This window comes from Thalassophryne amazonica, chromosome 3 (genome assembly GCF_902500255.1).
Source record: "Thalassophryne amazonica chromosome 3, fThaAma1.1, whole genome shotgun sequence".
NCBI classification, from domain to species: Eukaryota; Metazoa; Chordata; class Actinopteri; order Batrachoidiformes; family Batrachoididae; genus Thalassophryne; species Thalassophryne amazonica.
The window spans coordinates 114,281,765-114,302,428 of record NC_047105.1 but is presented as its reverse complement, the minus strand read 5'-3'; the positions used below and the strand labels follow the sequence as shown (position 1 = coordinate 114,302,428).

The 20,664-nt window shown below is 40.9% G+C and overlaps 1 protein-coding gene across 1 annotated transcript in view; it reads right to left on the bottom strand.

Moving 5' to 3' along the window:
• The window catches only part of LOC117507463 (copine-9-like), an 863,862-nt gene that overhangs the window by 380,685 nt on the left and 462,513 nt on the right, over positions 1 to 20,664 (bottom strand). Inside the window, exon 7 of the mRNA XM_034167340.1 lies at positions 14,938 to 15,014. Coding sequence (XP_034023231.1) covers positions 14,938 to 15,014 — 77 coding nt within the window. The remainder of the gene's footprint in view (positions 1 to 14,937; positions 15,015 to 20,664) is intronic.

The window sequence follows — 20,664 nt, the reverse complement described above, 5'->3', positions numbered from 1 at the left end:
AAGCTGATATATATTTAAGCCAGGAAGTGTTTGCTGATTGTGTGCACCCTTTTGAGCTGTGTCTCTCTGGGTGGAGAGTGTTGGACTCACCTCATGTTTTCTTTCTTCACAGACTCGGTTTGTCGCGGCCACCTGGGGGGTGTCGGCGGGGTCCCTGGGTCCGAACTGCTGTGGCTCCAGACCGTTTGCGCTGCTAAGAGCGCGCCGTGTTTTCACCTCACCAGACCGCGGACATTTTTGGTTGTTTATCACTGCACTTATTATGATTATTAAATTCTGTTATCTTTTGAACCATGCTCTGCTTATTTCGTGCTGGGTCCTGTCAAACGCTGGGTCGGTGCTCCGACCGCGTCCGACACATAACACTGTGAGTCAAACTCTGGATTATGCAATTGATGAAAAAAAGGACAAAACTGTGATGAGTCCACAATCAACTTAATGGACTTAAAACGTTCAATGCAAGGCAAAGTGCTTTTATGCAGGTGCTGTCAGGCACACAGCAGTGAAATAAAAACATGCACACATAATCTATACTGAATGTGCACATACAGAAATGTGGAAAAAGGATTCATTTAATATTTAACTCATTTTGTCTTCCACAGTGTGAGCCTTAGTGAGTTAGTGCTACACATTGTCATCATAAAAGTATTCAGTGTGCAGATTACTTGTCTGACATGAGGCGTGCTTTTGGCGACAGTCGAGCTGCATGTCCGCTTATGTTGAATTGACAACCATAGCTTTCATAAACCCAGAATGAACCATCAGCCACAAGAGAAGTATAAGACAAATTTCTCCACCTCAAATCTGCTCAGTTTTGAACATGCACAAGACCTTCTGATGAACTCTGACAACATCAGCTGACAAGGAACTCATTTTTCACTTTATAGCACTCAACTGCTTACTCCAATTAAGGGTCACAGGGGGCTGGAGCCTATCTCAGCATTCATGTGGCTTGAGGTGGGGTACACCCTGGACAGGTCGCCAGTCTGTCAGAGAGCCACTTACAGCCAAACAAACACATTCACACCCACACGCACACCTACGGATAACTTAAAGTTTCCAATCCACCTAACCTGCATGTCTTTGGATGTGGGGGAGAAGCCGGAGCACCCGAAGAAAACCCACACAAACACATGGAGAACATGCAAACTCAATACAGAAAGGCCACAGATGGGAATTGATCCCATGACCTTCTTGGTGTGAGGCAACAGTGCTAACCACTAAGCCACCGTGCACTTTATAACATGAACTTTCTTCTGAAAAATCACAGCACGCATTCCTGATTATTGCATGCCTGTTGGCTGTGATACTGAAATGACATTGCTTTGTTTTTGTTGTTTTTTAGTTCATTTCCAAACTCATATAACTCTGGTCACGGGCTTCCTGCTCACGCTCACAGGGCTTCTTGTCCATGTTCAACGTTAGCTCTGCTGTTAGAACGGTATTGTGACCACCAGCGAAAAACTCGAAGTAAGTCCTGCGGCTATTGTAATGATTGGAACACCGCTGTCGAAGTCCAGTAGCTCGCCTTTGTGACCTGTAACATCTGCGGCTGCAGTACGGCTGGTGGGTTGCGGTCGACGCTTGCCTGAGACGCTGCTGTTAGCATGCGTCAACCATCTCAGGGGCGGTTGGATCCGTCGTGTTGCTGCTGCTGGATACCATCGTCGGCATTCGTCAGCTGCCATCAGATCCATTGAGACCGCTGCTACTTCTGCTGCTGCTGGGAGATTTGCAGTGGTCTTTTGTCGACTTGCCTCGAGGGGTGGTTATACCGCGTCGGCCTGTTTTTGAGGCCTACTAAATCTGCGGCTGCTGCTTGTTGGACCTCCTGCTGTCGGTGTTGTAGGTTCGCCTTCAGGACCCGTCAGCTATGGCTCCAAAAAAGGGTACTGTGTTTATGGAGGAAGAACTTGAGGACATTAGAAAAATGTTAAATGAGATGTCAGCACAAATGAAGCCCATTAAAGAAGTGGCTGATCAACTGAAAATTATTTCACAACAACAACAAAAAATATTGGAATTAACAAAACAAGTTGTTGAATTACAAAAGGCAAATGAAGAGAAAGACAAATCATTAAAACTTATGGAAAATCGAATTGCAGAACTTGAACAACAGACTAGGTCAAATGACCTTCTCATTACAGGTTTGGACATTAAGCCTCGAAGTTATGCAAGAGCGGTGGCTTCAGGAAGGGAGCCCTCTGAAATGGACAACCTCTCTGTAGAGGAACAGGTGATTTCACTTTTGAAGGACAAAGGAATTTTAATAAACCCTAATGATATCGATAGTAGTCACCTTTTACCGCGGAGAGGTCAAAATCAACCTAAAGTCATATTATTGAGGCTTACAAACAGGAAACAGAAGTTTGCAATTCTAAAACAAGCAAAGAATTTAAAAGGAACGAATGTATATATAAATGAATACTTGACCAAGAAAAATTCAGATTTAGCAAGACAGGCACGATTTTTAAGAAAACAAAACAAGATACAGGCTACATGGACATTTAACTGTAAAGTTTATATTAAATTAAATGGAACACCTGAAGAAGCTAAAACCTTATGGATTAAAGATGAACATGATCTTTAAGTTTAACTGATGTAAGTTGTGAAGTAATACATAAAGAAATGTACTGGTTGATTGTGATGATGGAGGAAAATCTGTATATAATATAATGAACACGGTTAATAATCAGTTTATTTCTGCAAAGGAGCTCTGTTTGGAAACATTTAATTATAGTCATCCTGCCTCTCGCCATTTTGAACCTGAATCAGATCCAGATTCTTTTTTTAGTGACAATATCGAGCGACAATGTAATTATTTTACAGAAGAACAATTTAATGATTATAAAATTAAAGATGGAGATTTTTCAATAATACATTTTAATAGTAGAAGTCTTTCTCGGAATTTTTCAAGGATAAATGATTGTATAGATACATTTAGAAAAAGTTTTTCAGTGATCGCTATATCAGAAACATGGTTAACTGATGTCAATCAAGATCTTGTACAGTTGGAAGGTTATCAATTGTTTCAGGTAAATCGACAGAAGAGAAGAGGCGGGGGTGTGGCATTATATGTAAGGTCTGATTACAACTGTAAATTAGTTCACAATATGTCATTCACAGTTGATAATATCATGGAATGTGTTACGGTTAAAATTACATCCATAAATTCAAAAAATACGGTTGTTAGTTGTTTATACAGAGCTCCCGGAGCAAATATTGATACTTTTGAACAAGTAATTATGGGAATGTACAACAAAATAAATAAGAATTCACATTTATTTATCTGTGGTGATTTTAATATCGATTTTCTAAATCCTCACAATCATCCACAAACCACTTCATTTATAAATTCTTTATATTGTTTGGGAGTATTTCCGACCATCATTCATCCAAGTAGAATAACTGTGAATTCAACAACCCTTATTGACAATATTTTAACTAATGTCATATCTGGTAATCTCAGTGCGGGATTGCTGGTAAATGATATTAGTGATCACCTGCCAGTATTTACTGTTTTTGCATCACATGATCAAGTGTTTCAAAAGGATTGCAATAGATTGAGTAGAAATGTCACACCAATAACTGTTGATAATTTAAGGGTGGATTTATTATGCCAGAACTGGAATGATGTTTATGTTGATGATGTTGATGAATCTTATGATGGTTTTATTTCTATCATTTCTAAGTTATACGATAAACACTGTCCTCTTGTTAACAAGATATATACTAACCGATACAGCAATAAACCATGGATAACCAAGGGTCTTCAGAGGGCATGTAAAAAGAAGAACTTACTGTATAAACAATTTATAAAATCGAGATCAAAGGAAGCTGAAAGTAAATATAAAATATATAAGAATAAATTAATTCATATTATGAGATTTAGTAAGAAAAGATATTATAGTGACTTACTTGTTAAAAATAAGAATAATATAAAAAAATACATGGAATATTTTAAATGAAGTAATAAAAAAGAACAAAAATGGTAGAGATTATCCTTCTTTTTTCCTTTCCAATAATACTGTGATAGAAGATAATGAGACTATTGCTGACCATTTTAATGAATATTTTGTCAATGTAGGTAAAAATCTTGCCAGTAATATTGATTCATTGAGCGTTAAATCTTTTGAAAATAAGATAACATTTAATAAATGTGTCAATGTTTGTTGGTGGAACAAATGAAAAAGAAATAATTGATCTGGTGCAGAATTCTAAAAGTAAGAAATCAAAGGACTTCAATAATTTGGATATGGCTTTGTTGAAAAAAATCATTGATTGTATAGTAAAACCTTTTACTTATATTTGTAATATATCATTAAGTTTTGGTAAATTCCCTTCACAGATGAAGATAGCCAAAGTAATACCTTTGTTTAAAACTGGTGACAAACACACTTTTTCAAATTATAGACCTATTTCACTTTTACCCCAATTTTCTAAAATACTAGAAAAAAAATTTGTAAAAAGACTGGATAATTACTTACTAAAGTATGAGATACTCTGTGAAGAACAATATGGATTTAGGAAATCTAGGACTACTTCACATGCATTGATGGATTTCGTGTAAAATATAGCGACTGCAGTCGATAACAAGCAATATACAGTAGGTATTTTTTTTGATTTACAGAAAGCGTTTGACACTGTAAATCATGAAATATTGCTAACTAAATTACAGAAATATGGAATCAGAGGATTAGCATATGACTGGATAAATAGTTATTTACATGGTCGGTATCAGTATGTTCAATACAATAACATTGATTCCGAACTTCGGGAAATTACGTGTGGGGTGCCCCAGGGTTCGGTCTTAGGTCCTTTGTTATTTATTTTATATATAAATGATATATGTTATGTGTCACGGGTACTGAGGTGTGTTCTTTTGCAGATGACACAACTGTATTTTGCAGTGGTGATAATCTTGAACAACTTCTTGACACGGTGGTAAACGAACTGGATAAATTTAAGGCTTGGTTTGATGCTAATAAATTGTCACTTCATCTTGGGAAAACCAAATGTATGATTTTTGGAAATAAATTTGTGCCTAAATGTAAAAGTGTAACCATTAACAATATGGAAATACAGATAGTAACTGAGAACAAATTTCTAGGTGTTATAATTGACAATAAACTCAGCTGGAAACCTCATATAAATTATATAAAATTTAAAATGTCAAAATCTATCGCTATCATGTACAGGGTCAAGGACATATTGTCCCAGGATGGGCTACTTAGATTATATTATTCTTTAATTGTACCATACATGACATATTGTATCGAACTCTGGGGTAATACTTACAAATCAAATACCAATCATGTATTTCTTTTACAAAAACATGCCATCAGAATCATCTGTAATAAACCTTATCTTGAGCCAACACATTCTCTGTTTATGACTTTAAATTTACTGAAATTTAGAGATTTAGTGGATTATATCACCATACAAACTTTGTACAAAGCTAATAACCAGGCCTTGCCACTTTATGTCCAGAGCCTGTTCAAGATCAGGAAATCTGAATACAGTTTACGAGGATGCATGGTTTTTAAGAAGCCTCCCGTACGTACTAATGTCAAGGGTTTTTGTGTTTCAGTTAAAGGGGTGAAGATTTGGAACAAATGTCCTGTGGAAATTAGATTATGTAGTTCTTTTGTCTGTTTTAAGAAACATTATAAGAAATTAATAATTTCTGGATATAAAGAAAATCATAAATAAAATAAAAAAATAAAAAAGATGTATAAATTTGTGGATGTATGTATTTAATTTGCTTATTTGTATATATAGGAGCGTGAGCATAAGTGTAATTATATGTTGGACTTGGACTTTTGGGATGGGGTATGAGGGGTGGGTAATTTATAAGCTTTGCTTCTTCCCACCCCCTTTTCAGGCACACAGTGTTTAATTTGGTCTTGTTTTTTTGTTTTGTTTTTTTGATATGTTGTCTTTATGCTGCTGTGTTGTTGCTGAAATAAATTCTATTCTATTCTATTCTATTCTGGTCATGTGTCAGTGGACGATCAGCTGTTGCCGTGGCATTTTCACCACGGTAATTGTGTGCCTGTGAGGCAATTATGGGGTGTTCTGTGGGGTGTTTTTGCGTGGTCTGTATGGTATTTGTGTGTCTTCTGTGAAAAATCAGGTGCGGCTTCATACTTTACGGTGACCATTACGATCATGGCGGGCTGTGAGAGAATATCGAGTGGACCTTGTAAGGTCCTGGCAGCAGCACAGCGCCTCTTTGGAATGATGCGTCGTTCGATGCAATTTCATGACCACACAAGGGCTGCTGGACAGAACCCACCCCTGTGTAAGGGGGGTTTATCCACTAAGCCACGATGATGGCCATGTCAGCACGTATTAAAGAAAAACTGTAGTTACAAAGTGAGCTTATCTTAAAAAGTGATTCAGGATCTTCTAATTCCATTCATTCAGAATTTTGCATGTGAGGCCCCTGTCAAAGGCCAGCCCAAAAAGCTGTTCCTTGGCCACTGAACAGTTTTCCTACATAACAGTGGATGCTACAGGTGTTCATGCCTTGCATATGGATCCTCAACAGAAAATCTGTTGTGTGGGCCGCTGAAGAGGAGGTACTGCTGGCCCACCACCACCAGAGGGCGCCCTGCTTGGAGTGCGGGCTCCAAGCATGAGAGGGTGCCAGACCCAGAAGAAGTGACAGCTGTCACTCATCCTCTGCACCAGCTGTCACTCGTTCATCATCACCACCATAAAAGCCGGACTGCAACTCCACCTCCCCGCCGAGAAATCGACTACCATTACCAAGGTAATTTCTCTGCTGAATTTAAACTGTGACTTACGTCTGATCTGTTTGCAGCCGTTGTCCTGTGGTGCCCTTTCAGCTGGGTTGGCGGTCAGTGAGAGAAGCGACGTCTTCGCCTCTCACTCCATCCAGATAAGTGGTTACAGGACCTGCTAATGTGTTCCTAGTTTGGAGGTGGAGGTGCTCCCTCCTTACTGTGTTTGGACTGAGATTTACTGAGTGTGCGGACTCACACTCACTCACTCATATTTCTGCTTTCTGCCAGCAGTACCAGGGTCGACAGCCGAAGACAGAGGCCACCTGGGGACTCGGGACTTGGCGGCTCCGGTGTTCTTCAGACCGTTGGTGGTGGAAGCCGTGTGGGACGCGGCTTCTCTCTCGTCGGGGGTCTTCTATCTTCGAGCCTGCCCACACGTCACCTGGTGTTAAATTGACTGTGCAAATTACTGTACGTTTCGTTGTGTATTATCACAACATTAAATTGTTACCTTTTTGGCTTATTCATTGTCCGTTCATTTGCGCCCCCTGTTGTGGGTCCGTGCTACGACACCTTCCCAACAAAATCATTCACTTTTGTGTTTGCTGAGTGAAGAGCAGCAAGTCAAGAGGTTCCAGTGCATCCCAGCTCTTGAAGGGAATGACAGACTCTGGCTGATTGACGATGTTGATAATGTTATGTACACAGCACATCAATTACTAATGAGGTGATTTTTGCCAACCCCTTTGAGCTCAGCGGCCTGGTTTGCACAGAGATTCTGCACCACGTGTGGGCAACATGACCCAGAAGTATTTGCATCATGTGAATCTCTTATGTTGCCAGCCTCAGGCACCCACACTGCTATTCTCTATTCCGCTTGGCAGGAAAAGTTGCCATTGTGCTAGACCTTCTGTCAGCAGATTGTGGCTACAGAGCCATTAAAAGCAGATGACACTCAGTTTCATCAGAATTGGATCATACTTCTGCATTACCACTATTATGTATGAACGTTGCAGGAGGAAACTTACAACGGCACACAGAAGCATTCACATCATTTTTATTTTTATATCAACTGTATTAATTTGGTGCCTTTATCCAAAGTAACTAACAAGTGACAATGACAAAGAGCTTGAGAGAGAAAACTTGCAAAGTAAAGTTAGAATTCCTGTGAGAATAAACAACCACAGAGAAGGGCTGTTATGTGTCGGACGCAGCTCGGAGAACCGACCAGCGTTTGAAGGACCCAGTATGAAATAAGCAGAGCACGGTACAAAGGCTAACTGAATTTAATACATAACAGTGATAATAACAAAAGGTGCGGCCTGGCGTGGTGCGCTCCCAGCAGCGCTAACGGTCCGGAGCCAGAAGCTGTTTCGGACCCAAGGACCCCGCCGACACCCCCCCAGGTGGCCGCAACAACCGCGTCTGTGAAAGAAGGAACCATTATGTGAGTCCACACTCTACACACAGAACACTTAAAGGTGTACAAACAGCAAACACTTCCTGGCTTGATTACTGATCAGTTTCCCAACCTGCAGGCATGGAACATCCCGTTCACAAAACTCCACTGCAGTGGAAGCCGATACATGACTAACGTACAGCTCAATATAATAAGGTGTGAGGGACACCACATTTACTGACTGTATAACTGTTAGTCACAAAATCTAACGTACCTCAGGAAGTGTGCTGACGAGCGTGAGACCTCACCCCCTCCTCTTTCACAGACTGTGCATCAAACCTGGACGTTCTCAGCATCCGCTGCTGATGAGATGGCTCCCGAGACGACGATCTCACCCGTCTGGTCACAAGGTCGAGTCTCTGGCAAATACACACTGTGCACTCCAGTCTTAAATGCCAACATGTTCCAATCCATCCAGATGCACTACAGCTGTGAGTCCTGACGAGTCGCAGGTGATCAGGGTGAGGTCCTGACAGCCTCAGCAACACAGCCACTCAGTCCCAAACGCACGCCACCTGGGAGGAAAACCAAAAAACAGAAACAAACCGGCAGCCAGGCCCCCCCAGCCATATAACAAGGGCAGTACATCAGGAAGAAAACAATTACCCTGTGTCTCATTTGTAATGCTTTTTCCTCTTTTTCTGATGCAATCAAGTGAGTACTGTAAATGTGCCCATGCATGAGTAGCACAGTAATTTGTTTGAAGTCAACCATTAACTAGAATGGAATAAATGTTGAAGTGGCTATTGTCCTCATCGAGCCTGAGTGAATCTACCTTGACACTTGCACGAATTTGATCCCTGCACCAGCATGCAATCTTGAGTGCCAATGAGTAAATTCATTGTAAACTGTGTGAACTGTATGTATATGGTTGCATTCCAGTGCTCAAAGAAAATTTTGAAATGTTCAAAATTTCTGCCATGCATAAATTTCGTGCCACTTGCATGAACTCGTCTGAACATTGCGTAACCTATTCGCAAACACTGTGTACAGTTTACGGCACGTTTACAGCAAGTTTACTCACTGGCACACAAGACATCCCAGTGCAGGGATCAAATTTGTGCAAGTGTCAAGGTGGCTTAACTCTACCACTTGAGAGGACAGAAGGGTGGGGGGTGGGGGTGGAGGCTCCCCACTGTAGGAGGCAGATGACTGCAGAAACACTAAGTACTGTACAGCACCGTAACAACTGTGGTAAAGGGGCATTTACACGAGCATGCCTTTGCTTCATGACACATCACAACCTGTGTCGTGATGTGTCGTGCTGGAGAGTAAACTCGTCTTTAACGGATGCAGACAGGATGCCAGAGGGGCACTGGTGCATGCTATTGTGCACAGAGAATTTTGAAATGTTCAAAAAAACTTTCACGCACAAATGTCGTGCTATGTCCAGGAGTTCGTTGATGTTTCTTATCATTTATTTGCTGATGATATCCAAATTTACTGCTCATTTAAAGCCCCTGAGATCCAGAAACTGGACTCTCTACTGAACTGCCTTGAGAAAATTAAACAATGGCTCGGTGCAAATTCGCTGCAGTTAAATTCGGATAAAACCGAGGTGCTGGTGGTTGCCCCCGATGATGTCAGTCCGGGGATTAAACAGTATTTAGGTCTTTTGAGCTCATCTGCAAAATCTAGCCTGAGAAACCTAGGTGTTATCTTTGATAAAGAAATGTCATTTGCGCATCATTCCAAGCAGCTAACCAAAAACTGTTTCTACCAGCTGAGGAAGATTTCCAAACTCAGATCAGTTGTTTCAAAAGATGATCTTGAGTTGATTATTCATGCCTTTGTATCTTCTCGTTTGGACTACTGCAACAGTTTGTTTTCCTGTCTGAACAAAAAGGAGCTGTCCCGTCTGCAGCAGGTACAAAATTCTGAAGCAAGGCTGCTGTCTCGCTCAAGCAGAAGGACTCATATCTCTATTTTAAAATCTCTTCATTGGCTACCAGTGTCGTTGCGTTTCCATTTTAAGATCCTAGTATTGACTTTTAGAGCTTTGCATGGCCAGGCTCCCTCCTACATTAGAGACCTGTTATGTCCCTACTCTCCCGCTCGGAGCCTGAGGTCAGTGGATCAGAACCTTCTGAGGGTCCCTCGTACCCACTTTAAGACCCGAGGAGATCGCTCTTTCCAGGCCGTTGCACCGAGGCTCTGGAATGATCTCCCTTTGTCTCTTCGTTCGCTGGACTCTGTTGATGTTTTTAAGAGCAAACTTAAAACCCTTCTGTTTCTCCAGGCATTCAATCCTTAGTAGTGAGAGGGCTGTTTTATGACCACTGTGTGTGTCTTAGAGTTATTTTATTGTGATGTACATTGTCTTTTATTCTCAGAATTTTTTTCTGTGTCTTTTGTAAAGCACCTTGTGACTTTCCTTGTTTGTGAAAGGTGGTATATAAATAAAGCATACTTACTTACGTGGTGTGATCTAATCTCCAACACGTGCAGCTCGTCTGAAGGATTATAACAAGAAGTTAAATCTGTTCTAAACATACTTTAGCAGCTGCAGACAAGAAGGAAATAACACGCAACTGTTTTATCAAGCCATGACAACGTAAACAAGATAAATAATTACCTTTTCAGATGGCTCAAAATGCCTTCTGCAGCTTGTTAGGCGCACGCGTGCGTGTGCGAGCGAACGGCTCCAGCTGCAGCCTCCTCTGTGATTCAGGAAGTGATTAGAGCCGTTTTCAATGGCCAATTTGCAGAAAAAAATGATTAATCCACCACAAAATAATTATTTTATATATGCAGTGTCCAGCGCAGAGCATGTGGCAGCTGGTAGAACAAAGAATGGCATCGAGCTGTGAACAGTGAACATTGGGTGGGATCGTCATGATACAGGTCATGGTGTTGCGTGAAGCAAAGGCATGCTCATGTAAAGGGGCCTTTACTAGTAACCCAAAGGATTGGCACTGATGTCATATTTCAGTGGTTGTGCACTAATGTCTGCCATGCTGGTGATCAGTCAAATGAGACATTTTCACGGTCCTGTTGCTTCTAATGAGCCAAAACCCAGTAAGAGACCCTGGAATGATCATGCAAAAATATGAGTGTTACTAGTCATTAGCAGCTCTGATCTCCGCCTTTTGCCATGAGTCTCTGTTGTATGTGTTTAATTACGCTTTTAATTACCCTTGGTATTATAATCACTCCTGTGTGTGTGTGTGTGTGTGTGTTTGTGTAAGTAAGCATGCCTGCAAACACAATATCCAAAGAAGAGTTACATGAATTTTCACCAAATCAGGTGGGAGTATTACTTCAGTTATTCTCCAGATGATTGCTTAGGAGAAGATTTATCAAAGGTCAAGGTAAACCAAAAAATCCACAGCTGTCATAATATGATCATAAGCTCATATTGATAAGTAAAGTATTTATAATCAAATGATATTATATTGCAGGCAGCTAGATTGTGGGAGATGACGGTGGAGCTGGAAAGAAAGCTCCACTTCTCCCAGGCAGTCCAAACTTCCCTGATGCCTAATATTGTCATGTGGTTTAACATAAAAGGTCATATACTTTTTGAATGCACTTAATATGCATTTTTTTTTTCTAAATGTGACCTATAGACAGCATACATTTCTGTCCTCCTCTGCATAAACAAGACCAATATTGACCCTCACCTGCACCTCAGAGCCTTCAAACTTGTGCAACGCCTGTGCAAGCACTATTCTACAACACCAAGACATCATGAACTATGAAACCACAGTGGTTACCATCTACAGGAACACCAGTTTTCAGACAACTGGCCACCCATTTGGCAACAATTAGAATCAAAATCCGCCCAGTGTCAACTGTACCAGGTTTCACCTTGATACACAATGTCTATGTCAAGATACTGCAGAGCATACACATCACACACACACTCTCAGTGATGCACACAAGGACTCAAGCAATTCCTGGAACTGCTCCACCTTCAGCGATACAGTTAAAAACACATTTAAAAAGCCATACAAGTTATATGTACCTCTCTCTCTCTCTCGCTCGCACTCAAAACAGTTAATCAAATCTGTCAAATAAATAACACAGAGGAAAGGCACATATGTATTTATAACTGTGTTTCAAATGGAGTAAGTACCACAACCCACATACTTCTATGCATCCTGTACATTAGCACAGCTGTAAAGCAAAACATCCACTGGAGGGTACTGCAAGATCAAACATGGCAATGATCAACAAAGGTGTAATAATGTAGATCAACAAAGGTGTAATAATGTAGTAATTATTGCTGTATGTTATGTTTTCTTATACAGCTGGTAAAATAAGTACTGAACACCTCACCATTTTTCTCAGTTAATATATTTCTGAAGGTGCTGTTGACATGACATTTTCACCAAATGTCGATACCAACCCAAGTAATCCACGCATACATAGAAATCAAACCACAGATATCCAGAAATTAAGTTATGTGTAATAATTTGAAATGACACAGGGAAAAAGTATTCAATACTTCAAGAAAGGGACTTGCATGGAAAGCCAAGACACCAGCTGAAATCTATCAGCATTTAGAAAGCAATCCTGCCCTTTTTCAGTGCAAATTAATATCAGCTGGTTCAGTCCCAACTGATGGCCTATAAAAAAGTGTACCAAGGTGTCACACAAGAAACATCTTATGATGGGTAAAACCAAAGAGCTCTCTCAAGATCTTTGCAACCTTATTGTGACAAAACATAGTGATGGCACTGGTTATAGAAGGATTTCTAAACTTTTGTATGTTCCACTGAGAACTGCTGGGGCCATAATCTGGAAGTGGAAACAACATCATTTTACCATAAGCCAGCCATGACCAGGTGCTTGCCGCAATAACTACTAAGGACTACTTCTGGAACACTTCAGAAAGACCTGGAATTAGCAGGTACAATTTTTTCAAAGAAAACAATAAGTAATGCACTCAACTACCATGGCCTGTATGCACACTCACCACACAAGACTCCATTGCTGAAGAAAAAGCATCTTGAAGCTTGTTTAAAGTTTTCTGCGCATTTAGACCAGCCTGTGAAATACTGGGAGAATACATTCTGGCCATATGAGACCAAAACTGAACTCTCTGGATGACATAATACACGCCATGTTTAGAAGTCAAACAGCACTGCACATCACCCCAAAAACACCATACCAACAGTGACGTTTAAAGGTGGGATCATTGTGTTGTAGGGCTGTTTTTAAGCATACGGTAAAGGCAAATTTCATATACTGTAACTGAAGGAAATATGAATGGAAAAATGTACCGAGACATTCTTTCATAAAAATCTACCAGGGTGATGAAGATGAGATGAAGGTGAACATTTCATCAAGACAATGATCCCAAACACAGCCAAGGAAACTCTCAGTTGGTTTCAGAGAATGAAAATAAAGTTGCTAGAATGACCCAGCCAGTCAAATGACGTGAATCCAACAGAAAATCTGTGGAAAGAACTAAAGATCAGAGTTCATAGAAAAGGGTCTACAGAACCTTCAAGATTTGAAAACTGTTTGTGTGGAAGGATGTGCCAAAATCACACCTGAGCAATGCAGGCAACTAGTTTCTTCATACGGAGGCCTCTTGAAGCTGTCAATACCAACAAAGGCTTTTGTATTAAGTATTAAATAAATTCCATTAAGCATGTGCAATACATCTTCCATGTGTCATTCCATTTTATTACACATAATTTCTGTAGTATTTGCTTTGGTTTCTTTGCATGTATGGATTACTTGGCTTGCTACTGGCATCTGGTGAAAATTTCATGTCAATAGCACCACAGCACCTTTGAAAATTTATTTACTGAGAAAAATTGTGATGTGTAAAGTAGTAACATAATGATCGTCTTCACAGGTTGATGCAGATGAATGAATGTGGAAGTGAAACAGCTGTGTAAGAGGGAGGAGACAGAGAAACTGGGGGTAAATAGTAGCAAAGCTGCTCCTGACCAAGTTAAGTTCACAGACCAAGTTACCATGTGAGCTGAACTTGCCTCTCTTTGAAAAACGAGTTACCCCTCTCTCTCAGATTTTATACTTCACTTCACTAAACCTGCTTTCTGAAACAGGTCCCTGGTCTTCTAACCCAAGCTTGCATAAACAAAGTCTTGAGGATCACAGCTGATGGAATGTCTTTGATACAACTTGCTGATTATCCATTTGGATGTTCAGGGGTGTTTTAAAGTAATGCACATATGTTGCATCGTATCCTAATGGACTAAACCTTGTGGAATTATTTAAATATGATCCAAAACACAAGCTGAAGGTTTGTGATGTGCACTTTTGCTAATTTATCATCCAACATGGCCACAGCCTTGACTTGTGACATCACAAAGGAAGGATCAGTTAAATCCACAACATGTCAATGACAAAATCTATAAGTGCAAGCACAGACAAAAACACTGCATCCAGATATCAGATATCTATATTGACTTGTGTGGGGTCAGAGGACCTGACACCAGTCCCTGTTAACATTAGACAAACAGGAGACTGGATCCTCAACATATTGCAAGTAAAAACAGAACCAACTTAGCAAGATCACTAACCAGATTTCTTACTTTATATATAAATATGAAATTTGTGATTTACTAACGTGATCATACAACTGTCTATGTACAAAGCAGTAAGTTCAACTCAGGAACCAAAAAAATCCCATTGAACTCCTAACTACTCACCAAGACACCACACCCCTCCCCCTCAACTGTCAGCCATTTTTCCTTGATTCAGCAACATCTCGCCTTGGTCATGCTATATGTGCCTCGTACTTACGACAGTGTCCTCTCCAGCCTGCTGCCAGTTGAGCCGATGATTTCCCCCAATGTGCAGAACATCTGGCCAAGAAAATCCTACAAAACAGCAAGGAGACAGCACACATTTAATACAGAACATACAGGTTCTACTGCAGGAACCCAGCTGTAACAACTAAATTATCATCACATAACTTGCAGTGTCTTCTTTTGTTGAGCATGTGCTTGGTTGCCACTCCCATCCTGGAATGCTCATCATGACACGTCTGTTTGCCAAACTAAAAAATTCTATTATGGTGAAACTGGGGACAGCTGGCATTTGCTGTTTGGTATGCTTATGTATTCTGGGTCAAGGATGAATGCTGCCAAAATGGAACATTGGTAGGACTAATATTTTTGGAGAGGCTACGGATATTAGCTAACAACACTGGACAATGGATGTTGCTAACTACACTCTAGACTCACACACCATTCCACCAGGAGGCAGTCAGTCATCTTTACATTAAAGGTGTGAGTGTAGTGAGTGATTTTATTTAGTAAGTTCAATATAAGTACATAAATTAACTGTAAATACCTTAAAAATGCATGGATGACACAAGAAAGTGAAAACACTTATTTCCATTGTGGTCCATTTAAAAATCTAATGAAAATAGAAGTAAAAATAAAATAATAATGATAGTGTGTATATAATAACAAGAATCTAAATAAATTATAAATACATTAAGACAGTAAATTAACATTAAAATATTACATAATTTACAAGAAATAAAAGGGTTGAGTTCCTCTTCTAAAAATTGTTGATGTACAAGGTTCTAAAAACATTCTGGACTCACACACCATTCCAACTCATTATACAAACATTCATTAATTTGTTACCATCTTTGAAAAAATGTCAGCTACCTATTTTATAAACACTACCCAATCTAGAGCTCGTGGATCCCCACGGGCAAAACACGCCTGTATGCATATATACATACATACATACACACACACACACACACATATATACACATACATACACATACAGGCTCGGACTGGTAATCTGTGATTTTGGGCATTTGCCCGGTGGACCGCCGGCCATCCCATATTTATAGAGATTATGGAAATATACAGTGTTCTCAAACTGCATGCTGCTGTCAACGCGAGGAAAATCCGTGATCGGTGAAGCTACAGCATTTAATCGGCGCAGCTGCAGAGCCACTTCCTGAATTTGTGTCAAAATAAAAGTTCTGTAGTGTTTCATACACGGCGCAGTCTTATTCTAGGTTTCAGTTTTGTTTCCGTTTGATCACACAACGGAGACTTACATCGAGCACAATGATTGACATGACCAACAGCCAATGACAATGGAGAAGCATACAGCGTGGCTAATCAGATTGCAGGAAGAGCAGGCAGCCGCTCCCGCCCCTGTGAATGGATTGAGTCCTCGGCGCCTGGACTTCTCTCCGCTCTTCTACTGATACAAGGTTGGAATCGTTTCTTTTATCTTAATTAACTATGCTTTACTTTTGTTAACCTTTAAATGCAACAGCTACGGACTTCAGCTCCTTAATTTGCTGCTGTGTGAATCCTAGCAGTGGTTACATATTATCTCTCACTCACTCACTCTGGAGACACAAAAACTTTTTTCCCCTTGTGTGCTTTTGCTTCCGTTTTGTCAGACCCGGCGCCAGAAAAAAAAAAAAAAAAAAAAAAAAAATCACAGGGGGCGCCCCCCCCCCCCCCAAAAAAAGTGCGCACCGGAGGAGACGTGCGCTCCTGGAAAGCTCGTGTATTTAGGCTGCACCGTTGTAAGAGACTGACTAAGAGTGAAGAGTGATGACTATTTTTTTTATTATTATTTGAACGTATAGACCCTCGGTCAAGTGATCTCCTGTATTCCACACAGAGCCGGTGTTCTGTCGAGATGAGATGCGCCAACTTTCGATACTCTGAGCTGTGACGTACCTTCGCATTGTCCAATAGGAACGATGCGTCGGGCCAAAACACGTGGCAGAAACCACTGATCTCTACAAAATGGATTGGACCAATCCGATTGGTGCAGAAACCACTGATTTGTACAAAACATTAACATGTGACAGGACTGCTCATTTAGAGAGCAGTTTTCTGAAGAAAAATCATTGGAAATTTTTGTTGTTGTTACCTCAAAATTTCTGATTACTGTTAAAAAAAGTTTAGAACACTGGTAATTAAAACAGGTAAATAAATCAATAAATGGTTCTTTAGAAACCTTTCATCTGTATTAAAACCACCTGTTATTTCAGATGAGATCATTTCTTGTTTAACATAAGGAACCTCAGACATTTATTTTTAGACAAATAAAATAACATGGAAACTAGTATATTTTTTGAAGTCTGGTAGATTATTTATATCTTATTTCAACCAGAAAAACAAACACTAAATAAATACAAATGTCCATTATAAATGCAAAAGGAAATAATTTAACAATGACTGCAGTGTGACTGTAAAGTAGGATTTCTGTGACATAAACCTCATGATGTTTTATATATATATATATATATATATATATATATATATATATATATATATATATATATATATAGTCATTTAAACTTGTAATTTCGTCAAAATATGTAATTGCCTTTAATGTTATCAGGACGCCCCTCATGGTGCCGGGTCCGCGTTTTGTACTATGATCAAGGTGAAATGACAGTGAAAGTGTGTGTTTAGGTGTGTGTTCATGGTGTTTAGGTGTATAGTGTTTGTTCATTGGGGGTTCGGTATGGACGGGTGAGTGTGTGTGTTTGGGGGTGGATTCGTCGGGCCAATAGTGGGCTGGTCCAGAGGAAAAATGCCAGGGCCGAAATTTGTTCCCAGTCCGACCCTGTACACATATACATATACATATACATACATGAGCAAGTTGTTGATCTTGGCGTCGTAGATCTTGGCCTCGAACACATTGGACAACGAGGCCAAGATCAACAACTTGCTCAGTGACTCCAGTACATACGAACGTCTGAAGAGAGACCCCACGAGCAGCTATAGAAAATAGAAAAAAAGAAGAAAATCATTAGCTACCTCCAAAACCTGGAGAAAGAGGGACTCATCGACAGGCAGACATACTACAGACTGTACCCGGGGGACGCCACTCCATGCATCTATGGACTGCCCAAAATCCACAAACAGGACATGCCACTCAGGCCTATTGTATCTAGCACAGATTCCATCACATACAATTTGGTCAAGCACCTCAAGTGGATTTTGGCTCCTCTAGTGGGTAACTCAGACCACCATGTGGAGAACACACAAGATTCTGTGAACAAGATCAAGGACCTGCAGCTGGAGGCAAATGAAACTATGGTGTCATTTGATGTGACATCGTTGTTCACCTGCATCCCCACTGCTGAGGCCATCTCAGCTGTGAGGCAGAGACTGCTGGAGGATGTGTCTCTACTTGAAAAGACCAAACTCACACCAGACCACATCTGCCAACTCTTGGAGATCTGTCTTAACACCACATATTTCCTGTTTAGGAGAATTACTACAGGCAGATCCATGGTTGTGCGATGGGGTCTCCGGTGTCCCCCATTGTGGCCAATCTGTACATGGAACGAGTGGAGAAGACAGCCTTGACGTCTTTCACGGGCATCTCTCCCAGTCACTGGTTCAGATATGTCGATGACACATGGGTTAAAATCAAGCAACAGGAGGTCGAGGACTTTACAGAACACATCAACTCGGTGGATTCCAATATCAAGTTCCCACGTGAGGATGCCAGAAACAACCATTTAGCCTTCTTGGACTGTGATGTTACGATTGGAGAGAACAGGCAGCTCCAGACAGGGGTTTACAGAAAACCCACTCACACTGACCAATATCTGCTCTTTGGCTCAAACCACCCCCTTGAACACAAGCTCGGGGTGATCAGGACTCTTCAACACAGAGCCCTACAGGTGCCCACAACTGCACAGGGAAGGGCTAAAGAACAACAACTTGTACGGAAAACCCTCACAGTATGTGGGTACCCACGATGGTCCCTGGACAAAGTGTAGAAGTCCCAGAAAACAAAGAGACCAGATAGACAGGAAACGGAGACAAGAAGAAGAGGAGTGACTCTCCCTTATTTAGCAGTAGGGGAAAAACTACAGAGGATCTTCAGACAGCACAAAATCCCAGTTTACTTTAAACCTGTTAACACCTTGAGACAGAAATTAGTTCACCCTAAGGACAGGATCCCTAGTTACAAACAGAGCAATGTAGTGTATTATATCAGATGTCAGGAAAACTGTAATGAACACTACATAGGTGAGACTAAGCAACCTTTACACAAAAGGCTATACCAGCACCGCAGAGAGGGCGCCAGTGGACCTCAGTCTGCAGTTCATCTCCACCTGAACCACTCGTTTGAGGACAAGGAAGTTAAAATCTTAGCCAGAGAGAAGAAATGGTTTGAGAGAGGTGTCAAGGAAGCATTCTTTGTAAAACAGTTAAAACCCAGCCTTAACCGGGGAGGAGGTCTCAGACACGCTTTGTCCCCTGTTTACAATGGGGTACTCAGGTCAAAGCAGTTTCAGTCTTTTGTTCATGGTAATGAGTCATTCACGTCATCAGGAGAGTCGTCAAGGGAGCCATCAGGAGAGGCTTCTGTCCCATCATTAGGAGGGACAGCTGCCCTGTCATTAGGAGTGTGCTAACTAGAGCACAATAGGTGCTAATTAGAGCTATTGTTTAGTCACTAGCCTGTATCAGTCGGCCTCTCGGTAGGAGTGGTCTGGTTAGGTTAAAAACTCCAGCTTTTGTTGGCTTCTGTTTTATTCTTCTCTACAAGAGTCAAGACAGAAGTCAGACTACCACAGCAAGAATTTTAGCTGAGGACGTTTCTGCAATTTGAAGCGAAATGTCCTCACGTCAAGCAACCCAGTCCAGTCGAAGATTCAAGCTTCTCTACTATATATATATATATATATATATATATGTGTGTGTGTTTTACTGCAATTTTGCATGCTTCTTTTTTTTTGGCGCATTGTGTTCTGTGTCCATCAGGCGGGCCAGCATCACCGCGATTGCTCTCACTGCCTCCGATGCGGTTACTGAGTCTGCGGGCTCGGTAAGCACTGCAGCGGGCCACTCACACCGCCCCCGTCTGCTGTGCCAAGCTGCATCCAACTCCAGCACCAGGTCCAGAGACTACGCTCGCTGTTTTGATGCACAGCGCCCGCTGCATGGTCTTGGTAACCGCAGCCACAGAGGTCCGTGGCCATGACTTGGATTCTTTGCGGGTCCCGCATCCGTACCCCCGGAGGCAGTGAGCCAAAGGAGAGCACACGCACTGTGTTCTGCATGCATTTATCATTTATAGGTTTATAAATGATAAATGCCTCAGGGTGTATGGTTTTCTTCAAGGTGTATAAAGCCATATTCATTGGTTAACAACTTGATAACTGATAATATTGCTACCTCTTGTCTATCAGATGTTGTCTATCACCTCCCGTCATCTGTAATCTGTGAGTGTGATTTCCCTGTCTCCTTTGGATAGTAGTTTTTCATTGTGGTTTTTCATTCTGTCAGTCTTTTTAGTTTTTGTCACTTTTGTCACTTTTGTCACATTTTGTCACGTATGCTTTACCACTGTCTCCTGGACAATAAACACTGTCATTTTTGCACCTGCATTGTGGGGTCCAACCCAGTTCCAGTGGTTCAAACCATGATATCTTCCATTTTAATCACATGAGAGTTGCCTACAGTCTCTGCCTGGTGAGTCACGTCAGTGTCCTTTTGTAAAATG